The 24,590-nt window shown below is 42.8% G+C and overlaps 2 protein-coding genes across 5 annotated transcripts; one reads left to right on the forward strand and one right to left on the reverse strand.

Moving 5' to 3' along the window:
* Positions 1–3,459: 3,459 nt before the first annotated feature.
* ykt6 (YKT6 v-SNARE homolog (S. cerevisiae)) lies at positions 3,460–10,152 on the forward strand. 3 transcript variants are annotated; one of them, XM_023845560.2, is made up of 8 exons: positions 3,460–3,583; positions 4,417–4,550; positions 4,891–4,973; positions 5,726–5,826; positions 6,051–6,155; positions 6,335–6,400; positions 6,578–6,679; positions 6,990–10,152. In XM_023845560.2, exons 2-8 carry the CDS (start codon positions 4,447–4,449, stop codon positions 7,023–7,025), a joined length of 597 nt encoding a protein of 198 aa, XP_023701328.1. In that variant the 5' UTR covers positions 3,460–3,583; positions 4,417–4,446; the 3' UTR covers positions 7,026–10,152. The 3 variants fall into 3 exon arrangements, with proteins under 3 accessions (XP_023701328.1, XP_023701327.1, XP_023701326.1); XM_023845559.2 differs by having other exon boundaries at positions 3,486–3,741; XM_023845558.2 differs by lacking the exon at positions 3,460–3,583 and adding an exon at positions 3,819–4,195.
* Positions 10,153–19,430: 9,278 nt separating this feature from the next.
* Positions 19,431–24,559, reverse strand: ddx56 (DEAD (Asp-Glu-Ala-Asp) box helicase 56). Of its 2 annotated transcripts, none has more exons than XM_023845537.2 (14): positions 24,395–24,559; positions 24,050–24,211; positions 23,622–23,776; positions 23,213–23,383; positions 22,722–22,812; positions 22,264–22,505; positions 21,995–22,126; positions 21,669–21,782; positions 21,452–21,546; positions 21,103–21,176; positions 20,732–20,821; positions 20,515–20,620; positions 20,330–20,430; positions 19,431–20,127 (listed from the first exon to the last, which is right to left on the reverse strand). In XM_023845537.2, the coding sequence occupies exons 1-14, from the start codon at positions 24,449–24,451 to the stop codon at positions 20,035–20,037; spliced, it is 1,683 nt and encodes a 560-aa protein (XP_023701305.2). In that variant the 5' UTR covers positions 24,452–24,559; the 3' UTR covers positions 19,431–20,034. The 2 variants fall into 2 exon arrangements, with proteins under 2 accessions (XP_023701305.2, XP_023701306.2); XM_023845538.2 differs by having other exon boundaries at positions 24,298–24,412.
* Positions 24,560–24,590: the final 31 nt, after the last annotated feature.

Consider the following 24,590-nt stretch of genomic DNA (forward strand, 5'->3'; position numbering starts at 1 on the left):
TCTTGAGTAGAGTGCATGTTAGTTATGGATTTACTTCAGTAATGAATAACACCAAAGTGGGAGAGAAAAGAGTATTTATATTTCCTGTCCTGTTTTTTTGTTAAAACGGTGTTTCATCTTTAGCAGTTTCAAATCAAAGGTTTCTATAAACTCCTCAATGGTGGCTTCAGTCTTTGCCCGTGATCAAAAGTGATTATGTGAATGTTTGTTCTGGTCAATGTCCTGTCCTGTAATCCTGAGGTGACGTGGTGTGAAGTTAAAAGTGAAAATATATATTTTCTCCGTATATTTCATTATTTAAAAATATATTAATTTCAAAATCTGTGCTCAGCTATGGCCGGCAATGTGTTCCAGGCTAATTACCTGGCATTAGAGATCAGAAATAGCCCCACAAGCACAAGCAGACAAATGAGTAACAAGTTTTATATGCTGTCATACGTAATTTGTTTTTTTTCCGTAATTTATCTTGATCATTTACATGAATGCACACCCAGACTTCAAGTATTTCTGAAACAATCCTTTTGAACAGGTAGATAAAAATAAATCTCATTAACCTGTTCCCTGTAGCCTCCATCCCCGAGTGTGTGATCACTAATAGCCTGCTCCTCTTGCTTGCTGATGACCTCATTCCAGGTGTCAGTCATTGCATGTGTTACTTGCTAGTGCTTCTGTTGGCTGCTTCCCTGATAAGTAGCCTGTAGTGAGTCTGCATGTTACTGCCACATTTCCTTGTGTTTGGTCCATCCTTCTATTGTCTACCTGTCTTCGTTCGTCTTTCTCCCAATCACACCCTTCCAGGTTTCACTGGGTGTTAAAGTCCCCAAATGAGTCCCCAGATGGGCCACCTTCCAGGACTCCATCCAGGGGTGGATCTAAGAGGTGGCCAGTGGTGGCCAAGCCCATCCCAAGTGAACATCTGGGCACCCCTGTTGCCACCCCACATCAAAATAAGAGGAGCCATAGAATAGATACAACAATCAGTGCCTAATCCCTAAAGGTGTGACCTCCAATGTTCTGGCACCCAACTGGTGGCCCAACTGGTGGCCTATGAATAGACCCACATGGAGCCTCTCACCAAGTTCAATACCAGAGTAGAATGGAGTCCAGCTTCTCCAGGACCATGGTTCCAGTGCCCAGGCAGTACGTTGAACAGATGTAGTAGCTGAAGATCGGCCCGCCATGGCCCCCTGCCCTCAAACGCCACTCGATCTATATGCACTTGGCCCCCCACGGCCTCCCCTGCAGGTAGTGGGCCCACAGGTGGCGGGAACCACAGAATATTTTGGGTCTGTCCGGCTGGGCCCAAGGGGAGAGACCTGGTCACCAGGTGTTTACCTATAAGCTCCCTGGAAGGGGGGGGGGGGGGGGGGGGGGGTGTCCTTTTTGTTATTTTCCATAGGGGTCTACGTGAATTGCACTTTGCCTGGCTGCTCACCTAGGACCAGTTTGCCCTGGAAGACCTTCCCAACTGTCCCGGACAACATACTGTAGCTCCTACGATTACAGAGGCACACAAACCCCTCCGCCATGATAAGGTCAGTGTGTTAAAATACTTACGCAACTCTGCTTGTGCATTTCACTGTTAAAATATACACCTACAATATTCAAGATAATTAGATGATTATTAAGTATAATAATTACTATTTCGTTGTTTACGCCGTCTGTGCTAATATAAATTTCTGCGTGTAATTTATTTTGCTAGGCTTGGGCTGAAGGTGTCATTCAGCATTAATGATACTAATAAAACGCGATTAGCAACTTAAAAATACGCATTAGGAACCACAAATATGACAACATGGCAGACTGTGGTAGTTTATTAGCTGCTATTACGCTTCTTCCCAGCACAGTACGTGAGAACGTTTTATATAATCATTTTCATCTCCTGAATTTTTTCCACGTTGCTTGACATGCACTTTTGTTCTGTTTTATTTACTTTTAAATTATCTAATACTTTTATCAAGAAAAAAATGTTCAGCGACAAGGTCACTCAACAGAATTTGATATAAAGTTGCAGACTAAGCGTTACAAATACTACACAAATGGCTAGATGGTCTCAGATTGCTTTGTACATGCAAAACCGTAATAAAATCTCCAATTATTTATTAAGTATAAAAGGATTTTGACGTTCATAAAGTGTGCATTCACACTAATTCTCACACTTAATAGGCTTACGTATTGGCGTATAACTCATTGCATTTGTTTCACAATCCTAATAACTTAAATCAAGGTTTAAGAAACTCGTGGAAGGGAATCGGTTACTGGTAGTCGCGTACACTTGTGGAAAATCCCAAGTTCTCTCATTATTTATGTAAACCCAAACACTGAGGAAACCCGGATGTCTGCCAAGTGCCTCTAAGTGGACGATTATCACGGTTGGTCAAACTCAGTGAAAGCTGCAAGTTTGCGTGCCGGCCCATGTTAATTTAGTTAATTTAGATAATACCATGACCCAATATGCCAAACGGAACAAAGCGTGTTAAAACAAATTTAATATTTAAAGCGATTGGTTCATGCTGTGCAGAATAACTTTATTAACGTAGAAATGAAAAACGACCCCGAAATTCTGTCTCATGTTGTGTGTAATTTCAGTTTCTAGTCTCATCTCGATTATTTAGTACCCCACATTTAAATGTGTGTATGCACGCAAGTGATGCAAGACAATTTGACTGGTTTTGAAAGATTGTTTCCTTAGCCTTTGGTCGTGCGAATAAACAAAGGTTTCAGTATTTGCTTGGACATTACAACCTATTACTATAGCAACCTACGTAGGTCTGTCAGGGATGAACTGCCCAAGCCATTAGCATGGAAACTCAGGATTCACTGCCTTCGAATAATGATAACGCAATAAATAGTAAACTGGAACGAAAGAAAATTTGAAAGAGACATAATAATGATAAGATGCTGCACAAAAAATGTAAAAAAGCAAATATGAACTGACATCCTTTTCATGACATTAAAAACAGAATAGTTTATTCAAATTTAAATGGATAGCAAACCATCGATCTGAATTAGTTACAAACTTTAATGGCAACATTTCTTTTTAAGCCACTGTCACAATATTAATTAAGCGTTATTCCATTCGAAATGTAAGTTAATTTAAAGAAATAAAGGCAATTGAATAAAGTGATTGTATTTATTGCTATAACAACTTTTCTTTTAAAAACTTTTTAGTTCAATTTATATATTATGAACACACGCGTTCAAATTAGTTTATATTGGTGAATGCTTACTGTTAATGTACTAAACGAGACTTAACCTGAAAGCTGCCGTTAGAAAGAACTCTTAGTTAATAACAGGTCTACGTTAGGAATAAATTAATAATAAATGAGTAGCAGCAGTAATGACAATAATGTTACCACATAAAACATATAAACTACTGATTCATGTAGCATGAATAATTTTACTATTAATCATTCAGTTTGTAAGGACAACTCTCAAACTGTCCGGAACTATTGACGCGTGTCTGTGTTGTTGGTCGGAATCTTTGGCGGGGGCGCGTCTTTCCGCTTTTGACGTGGTCCGGCAAAAAAGGAAAAGAAGGGAGTTTCTGTTTCCTATCCGATTGACTGTCTTTGGACCTTTAGTGAGTGATTGGAGTAATTGTCAGTTGAATTGTTTATTTTTTTATTTCTATTTCTGTATGTTTTTTTGCTTCTTTTATTGCTGAAGTGTCCTCGCACGAATATCAAGTGTTTAATCTGTTCCTCTTTCGGAGTTGACTGCTGAAGGCGTGAGAAAAAGGTAGCTAGGATTTGGGGCGACCAGCTGCATTTCTATCTTAATAGCAAGAAAAATAACACAGTTTAGGCAAATTTAGTGCACGCCGTACAAAGGACTAGTGACCTGCTTTAGCTGGCCTTTTTAACAAGGTGTTTGGCAGACCACTGATCTAACTAAGTATGGGCGTAACGTTGTATTTTTGAAGGAAACCTGCCTTGTTAAGCGTTTTCCCAGAACTGTTGTTCTGTTGGCTTGCCAACATAATGTAATTTGCATTTGATCTAATTTAGCTGTTCTTAATCTGTCCTGAATACTTGTTTCGGTTTCGTTCGTTAGTCTTTTTGACACATATGACTGATGATCACGAAGCTATTAGTATCGTTGATGTATATTTAAAAAGTTCATTGATCCATTTCGGTTCTCTTGTTCCCTTCATATAAGTTTGTAGTAATAATCAAGGGCGATGCTAGTTAAGGTAAGATTGGGAAGTAGAGGACCCTCATTTATCCAGCTCTGAAGTTCAGTAGTGCTTCTTGAGAGTCACTAGTCAGGAAATAATCAACAATTTAATATAACTGATTTTGCGAGTGTGATTTTATTTTGGTCCTTTGCCACTGGGGGACATTTTAGCGATCGCGAGTCTCTGCTGCATGTGGACAGGCGACACTTGGTCTGAATATCACTTTGTTGATGCAGGGGCTCCCGGGGGGCGCGAGCAGAGTCAACATGAAGCTGTACAGCCTGAGTGTCCTTTACAAAGGAATTAATAAATCCAACTTGCTCAAAGCTGCGTATGATCTTTCTTCCTTCAGCTTTTTCCAAAGGTCGAGGTAGGTGGTACAGTCCATGCTGTCTTATCTGTATTGTTATCTTTAAAAACAGCCTTAAATAATTATGCTGACTCTGTATTGTATGGTTGTAGGACTGATGAACTTAAGTCATTTATAAAGATCTGCCTGTTGGGTGATTTTCCAAGTCTCTGTATTCTGCGTTCCCTCTATTGTTATTGTAGTTGAAAATGGGCAGGTATAGGAGCCAGACACTAGCTGTGTATGTGACAGCAGCCCTACTGTTTCTATCAGCTGCTCTTATCCATTAAACATGAAGCTTTAAGTTGATAAGTCTGTACCCTGACAAGAGCAGATTGCATCATTCATATGTGCTGTTCAGTGTGCAGGAGTTCATGACGTTCACAAGCGCCCTCATCGTAGAACGCTCCTCGACCGGGACACGCTCCTCCATCAAGGAGCAAGGTAGGGGATGGGTTGTCGTCCTCCTTCATGGAAAATGTTACCACAAAGATGCTCATGGTCTTAAAACCAGGTGCTGTGAGAACATCCCCCAAACACACACACATTTTTGTTTTGCATTATTATTATTATTAATATTATTATTATTACTAAACACATCAGTTTATTTGTTCAGGATTTGGGGTGATTTTCTCTTGTGAGAGATGAAAGGAAATTACCTCAACAAAGAAAATGTTTGGATCATGGGAAATGGCCTAAAATGACGTCTTTTTTATCTCTGTACTCGGTGCTTTGAGACATTAATCTAGGTTTCAGAGTTTTTTTTCTTTATGATCACTGGAAGAGGAGGGATTAAATTGCAGGTCTTCACTAGAGCTTGTCTCCGTGAGGCTTTGGTGTTTCCCCATTTAATGAATGGTACCATGCTTTGGGTGACATTAATCCATGGCTGTCACTTGCCAGTGCTTAGAATTGGGGCTGCAGCAGTAGTGATTCTGATTTAGATTGCAGGGTTTCTCTGTCTGGTCTTTAGACTAAACGGCTTTAGATACATTATTGTTAACTTTCTCCCGTAACTGAGAAAATGGCATATTCTGTGTTCTCCATATTTTGTTCTTTGCTGTAAACCTTACTTATCTGCTTAGGGCTGTTACGACACACTACTGGGGGAGGCTGCTGAGGATAGGCGACACACTTCTGGGGGAGGCTGCTGAGGATAGGCCTACCAGCTTTTGACAGTTGTTTTCTCCTGCCAGAGTACCTGTGCCATGTGTACGTCAGGAACGACTCCCTCGGTGGCGTCGTGATTGCGGACGGTGAATATCCCTCGCGGGTGTGCTTCACGTTGCTGGATAAGGTGCGCGTCCATAGCTCAATGGCATTCTTAGATGTAGCACTGATTGTTATCGCAATGTCTTCATATTATTATTGTTATTATTCACAACAGTATTAATAATGTTTCTTTTATTATGTGCTATTACATTTGCCTGCCTATCTTATTAGTATTCTGCTGTTTTAAATTGCCTTTGCTACCAGGTCAGTAACACTCTGTTGGTGCTGCTCCTTTGTGCTCTTTCTCAGGTGCTGGATGAGTTCTCCAGGCAGGTGGACAGCATAGACTGGCCGTCTGGCTCTCCAGCCACCATCAGCTACACGGCCTTGGACAGCTACCTCGCCAAGTACCAGGTGACCGGGGGGGGCAGGGCGGAGCACGGGGGGGCACCCTGCGCTGTGTCACAGCCTCCTTCAGTCAGCTGACTTCATAGCCTCTTTCTGGGTGGTCGTTGCTTGGCGGCAGTGCCAAGCAGTTTGTTTCAGTGTCCATTTTGTGGTTGTTAATCGGTTAAATTATCCAATTGTCCCAGAATCCTCGAGAGGCTGATGCTATGACCAAAGTGCAGGCGGAGCTGGATGAGACCAAAATCATTTTGGTGCGTTTCTCCAACTAATTGTACGCCTCTGTGTGCCTGAATAATGTTTGGCTGCCACCTTTCTTTCTTTTTCTCTCTCTCTTTATTTCTATCTTTCTACCCACTTCTCTCCCCTCCATCCTTCCTACCCATCCTTATTCCCTCCTTTCTTACAGTCCTGCATGTCTCTCTCCTCAGCACAACACGATGGAGTCACTCCTGGAGCGAGGGGAGAAGCTGGATGACCTAGTGCAGAAGTCAGAGCACCTTGGCACGCAGTCCAAAGCCTTCTACAAGACTGTAAGTGAGGAGGGCCGGCGTCGGACCACCTTACGTCTCGCTCGCACTCTTGAAGGCTGTGGTTAGGGTGGCCTTTTATTTTTCAGCTGAACAGTTATACATTACTGCAGGTTAAGAGTTGTTGGTTTCTGTTCCAGGACCGGATACTTCTTTTGTACCTTGGAAATGGATATTTAATCAGAAACTTATCCCTGATATTTAGCAATATATTAAATAATTTTTAGACGGCAGGTTCAGATGCTTTTGACTTGTTACGGTTAGACCATGGTTTAACTTCATGTTTAACTGTGTTTGTGTGTGTGTCCGTCAGGCACGGAAGCAGAACTCTTGCTGCGAGGTCATGTGATGGAGATGGACGGTCATTCTAGGCCCTGCCCCCCCTCCCCTTCCCACAGATACCATTGTTACTGCGAAGGTCCTGGAAACTCGCAGCCAGTTCCGGGGGCTCGTGGAGCAGCCAGTCTGGGACTTAGTGGTGGACTGGTGGGAAAAATTTATATCTGAGGTCCTGGGTGAGGGTGAGGGGGGGTGGGGCACAGAGGGTGGGGGCAGGGGGCACAAAGTCAAACCCATAAGCGAGGCTCAGCTGTAGAGATGGGCCTGAGATGTATATCATGCGTTTTCTCTGCTTCACAATTGGTTTGGTGCAAAGCTGCTTGAGCGAATATGTGCTGTGAACGAGTCCCCCCCCCCCCCTTCTCTCTCTCCTCGTTTCCTTCCACAATGTCTGTTGACTGGGTTGGGTGTTAATGTCATTGTGCCATTCAGTGGTTTATAAAAAAAGAAAAAGCAAACTAGCCTTGTTCGGGTTTTTCTGGCCTTAATTATCCTGAATATTAAATAGGCATTCATTTAAAAAATGGTGCTGTTGTCAAGCATAGGAAACTGTGTTCCTTAAGATGCAAACGTTGGTCCTGAATGTGGAGACGGCACATTTCTGACAGTGCTGTATGTTCGCAAGCTGCTGTAGAAGCGCAAGCTGCCTCGACAGACTTTGCCACCAGATGGCGATGTCTCCCTAGTTCTGTCCCTATATTGCGGTCCAGCACGTATATTTTGATGTTAGGACCTCTGCACCATGTCGTAGCTTTAAACATCTACCAGGCATTCAGTATCAGTATAGCTAACGGCGTCCAAAACTAGGCAAGGGGCTAGAGCTTGGAGCTTTTTGAGAAACGGGGCAACCTTGGGTGGCGTTTGGGCTCTACGCCGAGAAGATATAGTGGGCTTCTGTTAACCATGACTTACACCAGGCCTTTAAAACATCTGAAAAGCTGGTCTTCTACGCTGGGCGACTCTGTGGTTTCTCACCACTTGGCATCAACAGTCCAAGCTTCTGCATACGGTAAAACAGATGGGAATAGTGCAGAACATTATGCACAGTAACCTATCCCACAATTATTATTATTATTCGTAAGAACGTCTGACTTCTAGTCTTGATGCTTGATTGAGCTGTTGTGAAACAGACGGATATTACATTTACTAAAAATTGTGGTTAATCAAATTTAGGATTTTTAACTTGTAATAAGTAACATTAGTGAGCTTATCTAAATGTTGTACTTACTGATTAACTGTAGACTGCTTATTGATGGTTAAACAACTTAATTTAGTTTATATATATAACCAGCACATGGACAAATACAGAACAGTCATGATTCACCAAAATCACATAAAATCACAGTTGAGCTTAATGATCAGCAGTGAAACCATCAGGTTTCTTAAGTGCCAGTTTAAGGGAAAATTACTTCATTATAGCAAAATGTTCAACCTTTGATGCGTTTGCCCAGGCCGTCGTAAAAGCTGCTCCAGGATGGATGGATGGATTTTTTCCACTGACAAATAAAGAACAGAATTTTGTCATTATATATGGAGGAATGTTAAACCTCATTTTCAATCGATTTAGTTTATTGTAGTAGACAAATGTTAATGATAAAATCAGGACACACGACAAATATCATCTACATTGGCAATTTTGCAAATATTCTCTAAATATGCATCCGTCTGTTAGGAGGAAGCGGTATTGTTCATGTCCGTATAAAAATTATCAAAGGACAAACCTATATTTTCCCATATAACACGATTCTTCCTAAATTAGAGACACACCGGCATTCATGTGGACTGCAGCAGTTCAGCTTCCTTACTTCAGATGGTTCTTTGCTGCTTCTTGGAGCAACTTGGGGTGCTGATGTTGTAAGGAAAAAAACATTATTTTTGAGATGCGTAAAGTTAATAAGGTAATTTCAGGAAAAATAAAGGCAATTTGAAATTCACTCCTTGAACGGTGAAAATGCATCATTTCAAGTTGTTTTTTTAATAGTCTGTAGAGTGATTATGGAAATGTTTTGTGCATCTGATGCCTTTAATACAAGTTTCATCTTTCCATTGGCTTAATGTGCTGGTATTTGGTGTGTGTGAGTGAGTTTCTTGGTGTCATTACACATTATACATGCTGTTTAAAATAAATAAATGCGTCTTGGGCTTGTCTAAGACACTGCTGTAAAATGACCCATACCGCTCAATGTGGCCTGTGTGTGTGTGTATGTGTGTGTGTGTGTGTGTGTCTTCGCGTTTTTTGTGTTAACTTCGGGATTTGACCCTCTTGACAAAATACCAAGGGTTTTGCTTCCGCCATAGGGCTTGAAAAATAGCTTGCAAATGCGTATGTACATTCAGATTAAGTTAAATGCATAAATAAGCTCAAATTTTAGTATTTGAGCAGTATTTCTCTTTTCATATTTCTGTGGTTTTGATTTAGCCCACTGTGCTTCTATTAAATATTTGACCCCCCCTATTCAAATAACATCTAGTGGTTTTCCCAGACTAATTTCTGCATATACTTGGCATTCCCAGCTCGATTTGGGTTTATTTACAGGTTTGTGCTCAATGCAGCATTGAAAGTGGAATTGTATGGAAATGTGACGTGACTCACACTACCTTATTTGTACTTGCATCTCTAAATTGATTTATAGGGTCGACGTAATGTTTGGTATTAAATATGTAATGTGTCTATTAAATTTCCTTAAAAATTAAAACTACTTGTCAGAAATTTTTTGGTCTTGTAATGGTACCAGTGTGAAGCTGCTCATTCTGTAGTGTATCAGATGACATCCATGTGTCTGTGTCTCTCTGGCTGCTTCTTCCTCCCATGTCTTTTGTTGATTTGCTTACCTGCTTATTGTTTGATGACCATGCTGCAAAGCCCCCCCAGACAGTCCATGTGGAGATGTGCCAAATTCTACTTTATGGTCAAATGCGATACTTTATTTATACGCTCCCCATAACAAAGTGGGCACCCTGGGTTTGACGTACCGTTCCCCTCCATCATTTGTATAATAAAATTAATACACGTTCGCTTGTAGTTCTTTTTCTTTTTTTTCAAACACTTCTTTGGATAATTTTATTTTAGTATTGCCTTTTCTTAATTGCTGTTTATGTACCTTGCAATCTTGTTTAAATAAAGGATATGAACTGTTTTAGGTTGTCTGAGTTTGTATAAGGTTTTTTTTTTGTCTGTTGGAAAATTGCATATATATTTGCTAAAGGAACTAAATGAATGAACTGAAATAAACATGCAATCTTTTAATAATAATTTTCCTAATTACATTTTGCATTGGTTTAAATGCACATTGGTGAATTGTATAGTTTCCTGGTATTTGTTATCTTAATAGACGCATAGATGCTCAGATTTTACAGTTAATTTTAAAATGTAGTATTGAGTAATTTAATAATCTAGTACCATTCATTTACAAATAAATAAATGGTAATAAGCAGTAACAGTGCAAAGAATGTCAGGTAAAGTATTGTTGCACGGAATTCCATAGTAACGGCTCAGAAATAAATAGAATTGCATGGTGGGTTTTAGCAATGTGCTGTGAATGTGAAATGTGTCTAACCCGTTCAGATCCATTTAGACAGTTGGCGCCCCCTAGGGTGACTTCTTGTTGAGTCCAATGGTGGAAGGTACAATATAACGACAAAAGTATTGGCACCTCTGCCCATTACACCCACAGGAACTTCCATTCTAAATCCATAGGCATCCATATGCAGTTGCCCCCCCCCCCCAGTTGCCACTGTTCTGAAAGCTTCCCAGAGGGAGTCTGTGAATTTTTGCCCATTCATCCAGAAGAGCATTTGTGAGGTCAGGCACTGATATTGGACATGAAGGCCTGACTCACAATCTCTGTTCTAGTTCATCCCAGAGATGTTCATTGAGTTTGAGGTCAGGGCTCTGTGCAGGCCAGACAAGTTCTTCCACGCCAAACTCAACCAACCGTCTCCCTAACCCTTGTTAATACTACGTGGGTCTGAATGAAACACCTGAATTCAATGCTTGAGAGGTGTGTCCCAATACTTTTGTCCGTATTGTGTAGGATTGACATTATATAGCGTTATATGCTGTCTCCATCTGTTGTTTAAAGTGCTCCTTGTTTAGTCAGTGGGAGTGCCCAGTGTTCACGATAGTCTCCCGCGAGACTGACGAGCCAGGACCTCCACACGATACAAAATGTTCATATAAATTATAAGCAACACAGCATATAAGCCTCAGCACCATATAGCCTTTTCGCAGCAGTATCTTAAAACCCACTACTGAACTCAAACATGACTGCTAAAATATCCATGGAATTACATTACACTCATTAATGTGACGATTTTATCCAAAGTACAATGAAAGGTTACAATTTACAGACATCTGAACCTTGTTAGCGCAATGTTCCAGCGGTCGAACCGTAAGAATGAAGAATTTGTTAATCTTCACGTTGTATAACTGTACCGCAGCTATGCAGTTATCAAAGACTTAGAATAACACTTTAGAAGGTACCTGAGATACCTGCAACTAGGGTTACCACTTTTAATACAAAAAAATAAGGGACGCATACTGCAGCGGGGGCCACATCCCCTATTTTCTTTACATGGGCATTATGTTGTTTATTAATGTATTAAATGTAATGTTTCATGTAATAAATTAATGCTTATGTGTCTGACTTATAACCTTAACAAACAAATCATAATATTACATTGGAATGTGATCCACTTACATTGTATTTACAGAATTTTTACAAATTACAATTTGTGACCCAGTGTGTGAAAACCACGCCAAATCTAATTCTGAGATAAAGTTTGATTTTAGCCATTCATTTCACTGTGATTTCAGTTGTTGACATGGTTTTACTCAGTTAATATTAAATACATATATTTTTATTATTTTCACAGACTGTTCTTTATTTCATGTAGAAAACAGTAAAATAATAATAAAAAAAGACTCCAGCTAGGTTTTCACAGACTGGGTCACATTTTTAACATTATTTAGCAATTAATTAATTAATGAATATTGTTGATAATAATTATACTGTCATTATCATGTCTGCTTCGGGAGAGACTTGGGGTACGAAGAACTGTCTGACTGTGCTTTGATTTTTGTGAGCTCTGTCATTGCGGGAATGCTGCTCTCCGGAGGCATGTCGTCGCCCGTCTGACAGACCACCATGAGCCACAGAGAACGCTCTCCGACAAATTGTGCAGTTGGTTTGATAACAATTTCCGCTAACACTCTGCAGCCAAGTATTTGTTTCCTCCCACTCTCTGCGGTATGTTTGCAGCCGCTTGCGTTTAAGCTCTGACGCGGGGGGTTACCTGGAGAAGCATCTGCCATTTTTTTAATATTACTCTCTGCCAACACTTTGCAGACTCTACTTAAAAGACCCGCCCTCCTCACTGGACAGTTTTACCCAATCAAAAGTAGGAAAGGAGGCATCTTCATAAAATGCGTGTGGGATGATTTGCATGAGACGCTGCTTTAAAAAAATGATAAAAAAATACGGGACAAAACCCGTCCCGTATTGATTCAAAACGGGACGCGCAATTTCATTCTCAAATACGGGACGATTCCGTATTTTAAAGGACGGGTGGCAACCCTACCTGCAACCCACTTGCAATAAATCAGTGGTTCCCAAACTGGGGGGCGTGCCCCCCTAGAGGTATTGCGGAGGGGCGCACCAATGGGATAGCCTCATATAGGCGTAATTTCCAGGGGGGTTAGGGGGGTCATGACCCCCCCCCAATAATCAGATCCAGCCAATATAACCCCCCCCCAATAATCATGTTTCCCCTGTAATCGGTGGAGACCTCGACCCCCCCAATGTTCCAGCCAAAGTTACGCTCTTGGATAGCCTCAGGGGCATGTGCCACCCTAAAAAAAAATCTTCACAGACTAGGCGATTAAACAAATAAAGCAGCGCAACATTACAATACCTAACAATAAATGAACCACTAACTTACGTGTACTATTAGAGCATTTATGTAATTTATTTAAACTTTATTTTACCAGGTAAATTAACTGCTCAGTTCTCACTGCTTTACGTGATATTCGGGAGAAATAGCAGATAACGCATCGGAACTTCCTGGGATACAAACGTCATACAAACGACACGTTCTTCAGCCCATAAGGGCAAAGTTGTGTCGCCACGGAGGCTGTTCCAGTTTGTTCAGCCGGCTGAGAGGTGCTGTACGATCTGTCTTAAGTCGTCTTGCTCTGACATGGTGACGCGTGACGACGTTTTGCAGCGCCGGACAAAAAAATCTAACCATATCATGAAAAACGAGGTCTAAAATTTTCTACATGAAGTGCAGGGAGACTATCAATTAATGGGTATAATTTAGTGTTGTTTTGTGCTATAGCATAGGCTGAAACCTGCGGTTATCATTAAAAACAAAATGCGGTAAACGTAAGACAAACTTTAATTTGTGTACGCCAATGAATATTAACAGGAATGTTAAATCTTCATTTGCATAATTTCAAACTTATGCTGGACTTTTATTTTTAATTGATTGCTCTTTTTTCTCCCACAGTGGTGAAATTGCACCATTTGTATTTTGTAATTGCATTTGTTTCGCTCAATTAGAAAAGTGAGTTGTATTTCAAATAAAGTTTGAATCTGAACCTGTAGTTTGAATGGGGGGGCTCAATAATGTTCCTATCTAGAAAAGGGGGGCCCTGCAGAGAAAGTTTGGGAACCGCTGCCCTAAATCAATCAATATTCTTAGACCCTGTTGTAACCTAATAAATGTAATTATGTTGTAGTTAATTATCTTTCTACCAACGCCAGGAATTGTATATTGTATAAGCTCCATCTAGCTGGAATATCTATCATCCCAGACTTCTGGTCGTAAGGCATCGATATCCAGTCGTTTTAATCAGCTGGGTTTACCTGACTTTGCGCAATGGGTTGCGGTGGGCTTCCTCGAGCTTTGCGGGTGCGGGCTCTTCGGCATATCGGACCGGCGCAGAGCTGCGGGAGCCAGATCAGACGACGGAGACGCACTTTCCATGAGGTCCGCAGCTGGGCGGCACGAACATGTGGACGGGCGTGAAAAACAAGAGCGACGGAGGTTCATCGCCGGTAAGGTGGTGACGGGGAAACTTGTTAGAAAAAAATGGATTTAATTTGTAAGATTATGGTATTGCTTCAGATCTTTTCATGTGCGGTATCCTCTTGCAATTGCTTTCAAAAATACTAATTAAAACCATATTGTAAACTGTAATTTATGATCAATATTAGTCTATATAAAGCTTATATTTAGGAAAATCATTCATCCCTTGTCGCTGTATCTATTTGATATATGCAAGTTATTGAATGAAAATAATCGTATATTGCTTAGGATAAGACTGATCAAATTTGGTCAAAATATCAACCAGTTAAAAGGATCTGTGTTTAATTTCATAAGGAACTATTCGGGGGGCATTTGAAAAGGCGTTTTCTGATGAGCGATTTTTAATTTGTTTATTTATTTCAAATTGTCAATGTCAGACCGTAAGTAAACCAGCAGCGTCAGTCCGCACATGTTTTGAAAAGTTTATGGCTCAACGCGGATAAGCAGGACCGCCGCTGACCGCCGGTGGGTGAGAGATAAACGCTGGACGTGCGACGGTACGGAAACGTTTTATTCCGTAGCTAATATTCCAAGTTATACTAATTAAACGATCCGCATACTTAAGTGCCACTTGCATCCGTAACATTTTCTTTAGTAATTGGGAGCAGAACTGAATTAAGCTGTTGTGTTGGCTAACTCTTAACACGGGTAGTTTAATTAATGTTATGCGTACAATTTTAACATTGGCTGAATGAGAATTGGGGAAGAGCGCAGCCGAAGTCTATCTGCACGCCTCGTAGGCGCAAATTCAAGCAGAACAGGAGGAGACACAGAGTTTTACTACGTCCGGAGGTCATGGTCTCAGTCGCTGCATTACATCACCGGGCCGTCGGAATCCAGACCAGGCAACAGACACGTACATCTCCGAATGAAAAGCCGCTCATGTCCCACTGGACCGTGTATCTCCGCGATGTTTACACACACGTGACTGCTTTTTAGTTAAAAGTACTTTACACGGGATCCTCGTCCACTGACAAACATTGCCATTATGGTCTAATGTGCAACGGAGGAAACTGACAAATTGCGCAATTTTTAGAATGAAGTACTGGCTCCAAAAGCAAGGTTATCTTCAGACTTTAAAGTATTTGCATTTTTTCCATCAGCTAATTGGATTCTTGGTTAATGTTTACTAAAATTTTTCAGAGTCAACATCACAGAGGCTTGTAGTAATGTCTGTTGAAAGGCTCTGGAAATCCGTGGGAAATTTGTTCCTCTCCTGACATAAAAACATTTTCCACTAGATGTGCTGTGCTGGTTTGTGTCCGACTGGAGACCTTTTCTACAGAAGGAAATATGAGTCACCGGCAAGTGTGCACTTGTGAATGAAGGAAATACCAGTTTTTATGTCCTGTCCATTCATCTGCCAGATGGGTCCCTTTAAGTTTCCAGAGAAGTTGCTGTGTTTAGCTGCCAGTGGAGAGCTATGCAGGTGAGACCTTTGACCCAATCTCTGTCCCTGCATTTCAGGGGGTGTTCCTGCCATCGGCTGGAGGCCCTGTCTTTGAAGTGCATGGCAATGGTGAGCATCTGTATGGGTCGCTCTTCTACTCTGAGTTGGTCACTTCTATGAGCAGTTAGCCGTTTAGCGAACAGGTGGGTTCATCACTCACATATAACCTTGAGGTGGAGCACTGGAATGCCCTGTGCTGGAAATACTGGTCTTCAATATTCTCAATTCGTAAATGGTTTTCCCCCACTGTAGAATGAGAGTATAGATTGTTAGGAGTATAAGGAGTATTAGGAGTTCATTTCCAGCCAATGAACACCAGCAGTAGCTTCTCTCGGATCGTTCCTGAATACTTCACACCTGCCAAATCCCTCTCTCATAGAGGTGGCCACACCTCCTATAGATCAGCTAGGTGCACCTTGACTTCTGCATTTTTGCTAACTTTGTTGAATAAACAATGACACAGTGAAATCTGTTGTGTCCTGTAATCGGTGGCTTAGCTTTGTGTTATTTTTAGAAGTTGGTGAGGATTAGAAGATCTGATTTATTTATGTAATACCATTGTGTCAAAGTGGTTAGCAGAATGATGTTCCATGTGGTGTTCTGCCCATAAATGTTGGTTGAATCTTATAGTTATGTGGTTGGAATGTTCAAGGAAAGCATCTTGCATCATTTAGCTTTGTCTGTTTATTGAGTATGACATTTAAACGAGTGTTGCAGTCTGTTCTGTAATATTTGTCTGTTAAAATAGCAGGTTTCCTTGTGGTTTTTGACCTGCTGATCATCCGGTCATAAATCCAGGTTCCTAAAAAAGGAACTGTATTTTTTGGCTGTATTTTTGCCAGAAGAGTCGGCAGACTTCTGGCTGTAACATTAAAAATGACTACCTCAAAAGCAAATTTCTTTCTGCAGCACTTTCATATGCTCCACATCCTGTCCTGGAAGAGGACGCTGATTAAAGCACAGTAATACACACATACAAATAGTCAGTTTACTGTTCTTCGTTCCTGTGACGATTTCCACTCGTGCTTTAGACAAGATCTTTTCAAGACTCCTAATGCTCCAGTGCTCACTGCGTTCTCATAAGTCAGGGCAAGTGCTTTTTTTAGGATGGGGGGGGACTTTCAGATGATGGACTAAAACTAAAATAATTCGTGAGACTCACAGACTTAGTCCCCCTGCCATTTGAAGCAGAACTCTTGCTGATCTGTAGGTATGGTAGCAGCTGTGATGATTTTATATGTTTTTTAACAGAATATATGTTCGGCATGTTGACACCTCAGTGGTGTCAGGTTATAAGATGGAAGGAAGGAGTGAACTGTGACCTTTGACCTGCGATTGCCCTCTTATATGTTTCCAGGTTCCTTGGCAACAGTGGACTCTCCTCAAACTGCACCCCCGGTGGACTGGGGAAGTGGCATCATCCCTGGTAAATCCTGCTCTGCTCTGCACATTTTCTCCATTTTTATTCTGTAGCTTGATGCCAATGTGGGGTAAGATGAGAACACGTTCACAGCAGACTAGGAGGGCAAAGGCTGTAAATGCAGACACTGCATTCTTGTTCCTCTTCCCCTCTTCCTCTTCCTGCCTAATAGGGCTATACTCAGTTGACGTGTGCAGTCCCATTCTTTGGTTACATTCTGTTCCTTATCCATGTGCTTGATCACACAAAGGCTGGAACTTCTGCTCAAGGTTAAGTCGACTTGCAGAATATTATGTCCAGATTTGGTGTTAGTTTTTACCCATGTAGGGTCTGTTCACACTGGGCTCTGCCGTTCTGTGAACTATGTAGAGTCGCTTAGAATGTGTTGTTCTGAACCTCCGATATCACTGCTGTGAAACATTAGGCTATGTTACAGATAATACTTCGGTTAGCATGTGAGTTTAAGTTGATATTGCGGGGTATTTAATAAAAAAAATAAATAAATAATAATAATAATACTAATACAAATAAAATCTATTATTATTGTTAATGCACTTTGCATTTAAAATAAATCTCAAAGTGCCACAAAAGTAAGTCATCCTAAAAAAGCGAATAAACACTGTAAATTTACCAGCACTGTGCAGTGTATCTTCTTCATGGCACCTTTATAGCTGTTATCCTAATAAACACTGTAAATTTACCAGCACTGTGCAGTGTATCTTCTTCATGGCACCTTTATAGCTGTTATCCTAATAAACACTGTAAATTTACCAGCACTGTGCAGTGTATCTTCTTCATGGCACCTTTATAGCTGTTATCCTAATAAACACTGTAAATTTACCAGCACTGTGCAGTGTATCTTCTTCATGGCACCTTTATAGCTGTTATCCTAATAAACACTGTAAATTTACCAGCACTGTGCAGTGTATCTTCTTCATGGCACCTTTATAGCTGTTATCCTAATAAACACTGTAAATTTACCAGCACTGTGCAGTGTATCTTCTTCATGGCACCTTTATAGCTGTTATCCTAATAAACACTGTAAATTTACCAGCACTGTGCAGTGTATCTTCTTCATGGCACCTTTATAACTGTTAAAGCTGCATAATTAAAAATCAAGGGACAGTTTATCATGGAATATTGATATTTTTAAACTGCTTTTTGCAGTGGCTGGCAGTTGAATGGTGTGTTGAGAATCCGATGCTAGACCTTCCTTCTGTAATCTTTGAGCCCCCTTACGCCGCCTCCCCCCCCTGGTCCGCTGTGTGGGCTTGGTGAACATTGACTCCCACATTCCTGTATAACTGAGTTTGCACTCTGTTATCAAAAGCTTCTATTACCATTTTCTGCAGGATTTTCTATGCTTTTGACTCAGCCGGTCTGGATCCTCCCTGAAATTTTCCTTATATAGCCTTTTTTTTGGAATCCTGACCCAGTTGTCAGACTGTCTCTCTACTGTCACCTATGGGTGTGTAAGTAGAACTGTTCTAATTAGTAGTATGTTTACCTTTGGTATTAGAGGCATTTCTTAAAATGGACCGTAATGACTTTTAGAGGCCCACCATTACTCATACCTCCCTTAACAATCCTAAAATTTGATCATGGTGACCGTGCCTGATAGCTGAAGGCCTCTGTCTTTTAAAGAGCTGCATTAGAGCTGTATACTGAGCAGAAGGGTTTAATTGGGATGCCATTTATGGGTGCAGGTGGGATCGCTGCGGCCGTGTTCATCAGCTTCCTGCTGGCCCTCTATGCAGTGCTGTGGAAGTGCATGGGGACCCCTCCCAGGAAGTAAGATCAAGCCCACCCACCCACTGGTACCCCAAATTTAAAGAAAACAGTATATAATGAGAGAAGGCAATGACTGGGGTTATGAGGAGTCTATAATTTTTAATGGCTTGAAATTTAGCCATTTTTGTTCTTTTTGTTTTCACTTTTTTTCTTTTTTTTTTAGGAAAGAGAAGAAAAGGGGGACGATTCGTGAACAGAGGGAGCAGCTGTGCTGAGAGGGGTGGGGGGGGGGGGGCATTTGCTGTGGATGTTCATCTCCAGCCTCTAAGCGGACTCTGGGTCCTGTGGGCTGGGGGGGTGCTGCACAGGGGTCCTTTATAGCGCCTTTTACCATATGGCTGACCTGCTGTGATACGTCTCCATAGCAACTGGACAGAAGTTGGAGCTCATTCTTTCTGCTTAAATGTGTCCTGCTGGTGATGTGAGCAAAAGAGCTCGTCCTACAGCCACCACAAAGACACTCGTGCTCGTGCTGCTTCGAAGCTGAGATGAACAGCGAGTCCCCTGGGATACAACCCTAACCCCTACTGATCACCGTGTTGATGTGAGGATATGGAGTGTATTACTCTTAGGTTGAGCGTTTGCTGTAACCCTAAACGGGATCCAGAAAAGTCACTGCTAAGATGCTTATGCTGTGTGACGTAGAAGAAACGGCAACGAGCTGTAGGAAAATGTTTTTATTTCTGTTAGATTTTGCACAGACAGCCTGTGAACTTCAGGGCTCTTCTGAACTGTCACTTTTTGGCCAGTTTTCCAAAATGAAAAAGAATGTATAGATAAATAGTTATACATCATAATTATGGGGGGGTTAGCGTTCCAGGCACAGTGTAAATCTCTTTTTATACGGTATATCATGCCCCATATGGCCGTCGGCAGGTTGTCCAAAATCAAACCATGTGCCGATTCCTGCTTTGCTCCCATAATCTTGAGTTGAGCTTTTAGAAGATACAGTCCAATAGCATCACTCCATCTGCCAGTAACAGCCCAAATGTAGCTGGAGGGACATAGAATTCCACCTCGCATTGGGTAATTCAGTCAGTTATAAATGAAATGTCTGCGCAAAAGGATTGATATTCCCATCGTGCTAAATCATATTTATCGACTTCAAAGGCTGCAGTCTCTTCTACCCAGAGCAGATGTTAGATATCAGGCCTTCAACACAAAAAAAGCTCATCCTGGAATTTCAGTCCCGATCCAAGGAAGTCGATCACTGCAGCCGATCCATGGAATCGCTCCCCTGATTGGCTGGTGTGGCTGTACAGCTGGTCATGAGGATTTTCTCGCCTGACTGGCGCCTCTCTTGGCCTTTTTAGTAGCACAGCGGAAGTTCTTCAGTGGATTTGCACCTTTGCGGTGACCCTGCAAAAGGCCCGAGTGTGAGCAAATGCCCCTTAACTAGATAAACCACACACTGACAGCAGCATTGCAGAATCTGGATCTCGAGACAACCAGTGAATGAGGGGTGAGGGTCATGCCATCCAAATTATGTGTCGAGGGAAATGGGACGGCATGTTGACAGCATCACCCAGGCCATTTTGGGCTCAAGGCTCAAGCTCCTCACCTTGAACTTGGTCTTTGTCACACTCAAGGGTGGGGCTCTTAGAGGTTTGTGCTTCTTTCTGCCGGTGACCGGACGGATGACGCCCTTCAGTGCGGCAGGGACTTAAAAAAAAAAAGGCAGACGTGATCATTATTAACACATTCCAGCAGGGCCATGAGAAAAGAAGTTGACATTCGATGGCTCACTGAGGTATTCCGGAACGTTCTTCAGGTGGGGCTTGATGATGGCTGGGTGCAGGTCCTTATCGTGACGCAGCAGCTGCAGGTCGCGGGGATTGTCCTCGAAGTAGGTCTGCATGGAGCGCGCGTGTCAGTCACATGACCACACCCAGATTGAAACCACTGTCTCACCAGCTGCCATCACGGTTATCAAAGGGTACATCTTGGTCTACACCCCTCTTACCTTGAGCTTCTCAGAGTTGAGTAGCTCCTGCTTTATCTCCTTCAGCCTGGCCTCCTTGATGGCCTGCTTCGTGACAGACCTCATGGCATCCTAGTGAGATGGCAACACGGGATCAGGCTTCTGTACATGGCCCCCAATCAGAAGCCAAAGGTTCGAGAAGCACACGAAGCCAAATGTGGTGGAAAGGCATCTCCACATATATATCTGACAGGGCGTCAAGCAGATGCGACCTCGCTTGTCCTGACGTGTGCAATATGCACGTGTGTCTGCTTTCGGAATAGACACGGACGGGGCTCACCGAGTCATTTACTGAGAATGTCTGTTCTGCACATGCTCACTCTCGTGAAGGACAAAGCTGTTGGCAGCCTTACCCGACATCTGTACCTGAATCCCTCGATTTCCTCCATCTTAAATGCATATGGTTTCAAAGCACAGCTTTCATTGTCTGGGGAGAAAAGCAATCAGTGAAATTTCAGCCCCAAGCCAGACACTAACTGATCCATAGAACTTATGAAATCTGCTGCTATAAAATAGCACCCAGTTCCTGTGTCATGAAGCCACCTGAGGTAAAGCATAAAACAGGACAGACCCTGGATCTACTCAATCACAAGGGACACTTACAAACTAGGTATGAAACCCAGTGTCTCACTGTGTTGCCTGACAGTAACTTCATATTTTAAAATGACAATAAGTATACTTTTCCACAAATTGCTAGCTGACCTCCTGTAAGCGCGTCCTGAATTTCAGCCAGCAGGGGGCGCTCTCTGTGTGAAATAAAGGCCAGTGCAGTGCCTGGGTTGTCGGCTCGTGCAGTTCTGATGGAGAGACATTATTTAGAAACAAAGAACATGGACATACAACCTCTTGTAACACTGACCCTACATTTGAAGGCCACGACAAAGTCAGGCCAGCTTGCTCCTGCTCTTGGTTGTCTCACCTGCCAACACGATGGATGTAGGAATCGACGGTGTTGGGAAAGTCGAAGTTAATGACATTGGCCACATTCTGGAAATCGACACCCCTGGACACACCATACTCTCTGTCTTTGCCCCTGTGAGAAGCCAAAAAGCACACAAACTCGTGATGAATTGCTCTACACCCATATGTATTACATTCTCTGCTAAAACATTCAACCTCAGTTATATCATATCTAAGATGCCAGTGTAAAGTCCATTTCCCATGATGTCACCCTTTATGACCAGCAGCTAACCTTCTTGAGTGATTATACTAAATGTTCCTATACACGCTGCTAGCCACACCTACCTCCCCTTGCCCACATTCTTCCTCTTCTTGCCCTTCGCCTGAGAGGTCACCGTGGGGTCAGCCAGGGTCTGCTCATCTGTGGCGATGATGTAATCATAGAAGCCCTGATTGAACTGGGTGATGATGTGGCACCTGGGATTGGGCGGGAACGTGAGAAAATGGGGAAAGAACGTGACGCCTGATGCTTTGGCATCAGCCAAAGTCCTATCAATTCAAAATGGCCCGTCACTCTCCACTGGGCTCCTCCCTCACGAGCTCCGCCCCCACACCTGGACTGAATGGGAAGCTCCGAGTTCAGCACGCAGGCCGGGATGCTGAACTGCTCCAGGAAGAGCTTGAGGCGGTAGCAGCGGTCGATGGAGCCCACAAAGATCAGCGTCTTTCCTCGCACCAGGCCCAGCTTCAGCAGGGTGTAGATGAGCAAGAACTTGTCCTCTTCTTCACACTGAATGCTGTACTGCTGCAGTTGGGTGCCATCTGGCAGCTGAGAGCCCTGAAGCTTCAGCGTCACCTGTAGGACAGACACCCCCCCTGACGATCAGCGTCACTTGTAGGACAGACACCCCCCCTGACGATCAGCGTCACCTGTAGGACAGACACCCCCCCTGACGATCAGCGTCACCTGTAGGACAGACACCCCCCCTGATGATCAGCGTCACCTGTAGGACACACACACCCCTCACATATCCGAAGCCAAGCAGGAGTCTAGCCAAGAAAGCTGACGTACTGGGTTATGGAGCACAAGGTCCTTCAAAGCCTGGACGTCTTCGTTCAGGGTGGCAGACATCAGGAACGCCTGGTAGATCTTGGGAAGGTGGCTGAGGAGGTTTATCAGAAGAATTGGGGTGAACAAAAATGGCCAGGTTCCACAGGACCACACATGGGCTAGCACAAAGGTCTGCAGTTTGTCAAAGGTTAGCATTAGCTCCCACAAGGTGTTTAGCACTTAGATCGATCCTGTGCTACTTTGCGTGACTGTTGCAGTGACTGCTCCGTGACTGGGATCGCAATAGCATCGCTGGCCCATGTCTGAAATAACTTCAGTATCCATATCCTGTGATTGAAAGGGTGACAGCATCTCTGGGCCATGGTAGGAACAGCACTAATGTCCATGGCCTGCGGATAAGTTAGCCACAATGGTCCGTGGTTGGGTTAGCATCAGTGCCAATAGCCTCGTATCTGGAATTGTGTTACTGTCCATGTGTAATACATGCTCACCATAGCAGACTCTTGAGGTCACTTTCAAAGCCAAAGGAGAAAAGCAAATCAGCTTCATCGATGACCAGGGTCTCCAGTGACGAGCTAAGCGTCATGTTCTGGGCGGTTAGGTGAGCCAGTACTCGTGAGGGTGTGCCCACTACTATGTCTGGCTTCTCCATCAGGATTGGCCTGTAGAATGTCACATGATTACATACCACAGATGTACCCAAGGACTCAGACATTTTCATTCTTTCAGCAGTCACACAAGAGATTAATTTCCTTTTTAAAAATTATAACCAAAGTAACTTCTAACACCACATTTCTGGGATTTGTATACAACCTTCAATTTAACTACAAAATGAACAACAACAATAACTACAATCCAGTTTGAATGTCACTGTATTATGCACGACATTGTTATACTAACCTCTGCGCTGATAGGTCAGCCTTGCTGGAGATATCGGCCACTTTCACATCCCTGGCGCAGTAGGCAATGAGCTGGCGGATCATGGTCTGGACCTGGTGACCCAGCTCCTTGGTGGGAACTAGGATCAGCGCCCGAACCGCCTGATCGCGCACCGTCTAAACAAGCACGCATAAGTCAATTCAGCTAAAGCTTTCCATATTTATTACTAGACTTTTAGACACGTAAAAGGCTGAGAAATGTAATAGTACATATTAGAACTTGTCAACAAGAGGGAAAACACTCAAGCAACTGAAGGACATGCACAATACACAAAGTGGAAATTCTTCATAAACTAATCCAATACAACTGAAATTTATCTTTGCCAAATAGAGGTCAACTGGCTTATTTTCTTCTGAAATCCCAGTGTTTAGAAGCGTGTCGTCGCCTACCTGTTTAGAAGTGAGTATTCGTTGGATAACTGGAATCCCATAAGCTGCTGTTTTACCGGAGCCGGTCCGCGCCCGGGCCAGGAGGTCCTTCCCGTCCAGAGCGAGAGGGATCGCCTTTTCTTGGATCAGCGTGGGTTGCGCCCAACCCAAGTCCGCCAGCGCCTACACAGTAATTTAGCTGAAATACATCACTGCATCGCGGGTACATATCGACCACAAGAGTCGATCGTTCGACAACTTCGGCTCACCGGTTATAATTATGTAGCGGTATTTGGTCGAGCAGCCAGCAGTAAACTTTACACACGGGTAAATCACTGTTACTACCACGAAGGCGCATCCGCATACCTTTAAGAGGCGATCCTCTAGACCCATCTCATGAAACTGCAGCCTGTCAGCAGCCATCACTCCCCCACGTGTGATTCGGCACTGCCGGGTCAGGCGGAAATGACGCACAGAGACGGTCCTACGTCAATTAAGGATCCCCTGGTACATCCTTGTTGTCAGGTTAAAATATATTTAAATATATATGTTCGTCCCTCCT

Source organism: Paramormyrops kingsleyae, chromosome 7 (assembly GCF_048594095.1).
Source record: "Paramormyrops kingsleyae isolate MSU_618 chromosome 7, PKINGS_0.4, whole genome shotgun sequence".
NCBI lineage: Eukaryota > Metazoa > Chordata > Actinopteri > Osteoglossiformes > Mormyridae > Paramormyrops > Paramormyrops kingsleyae.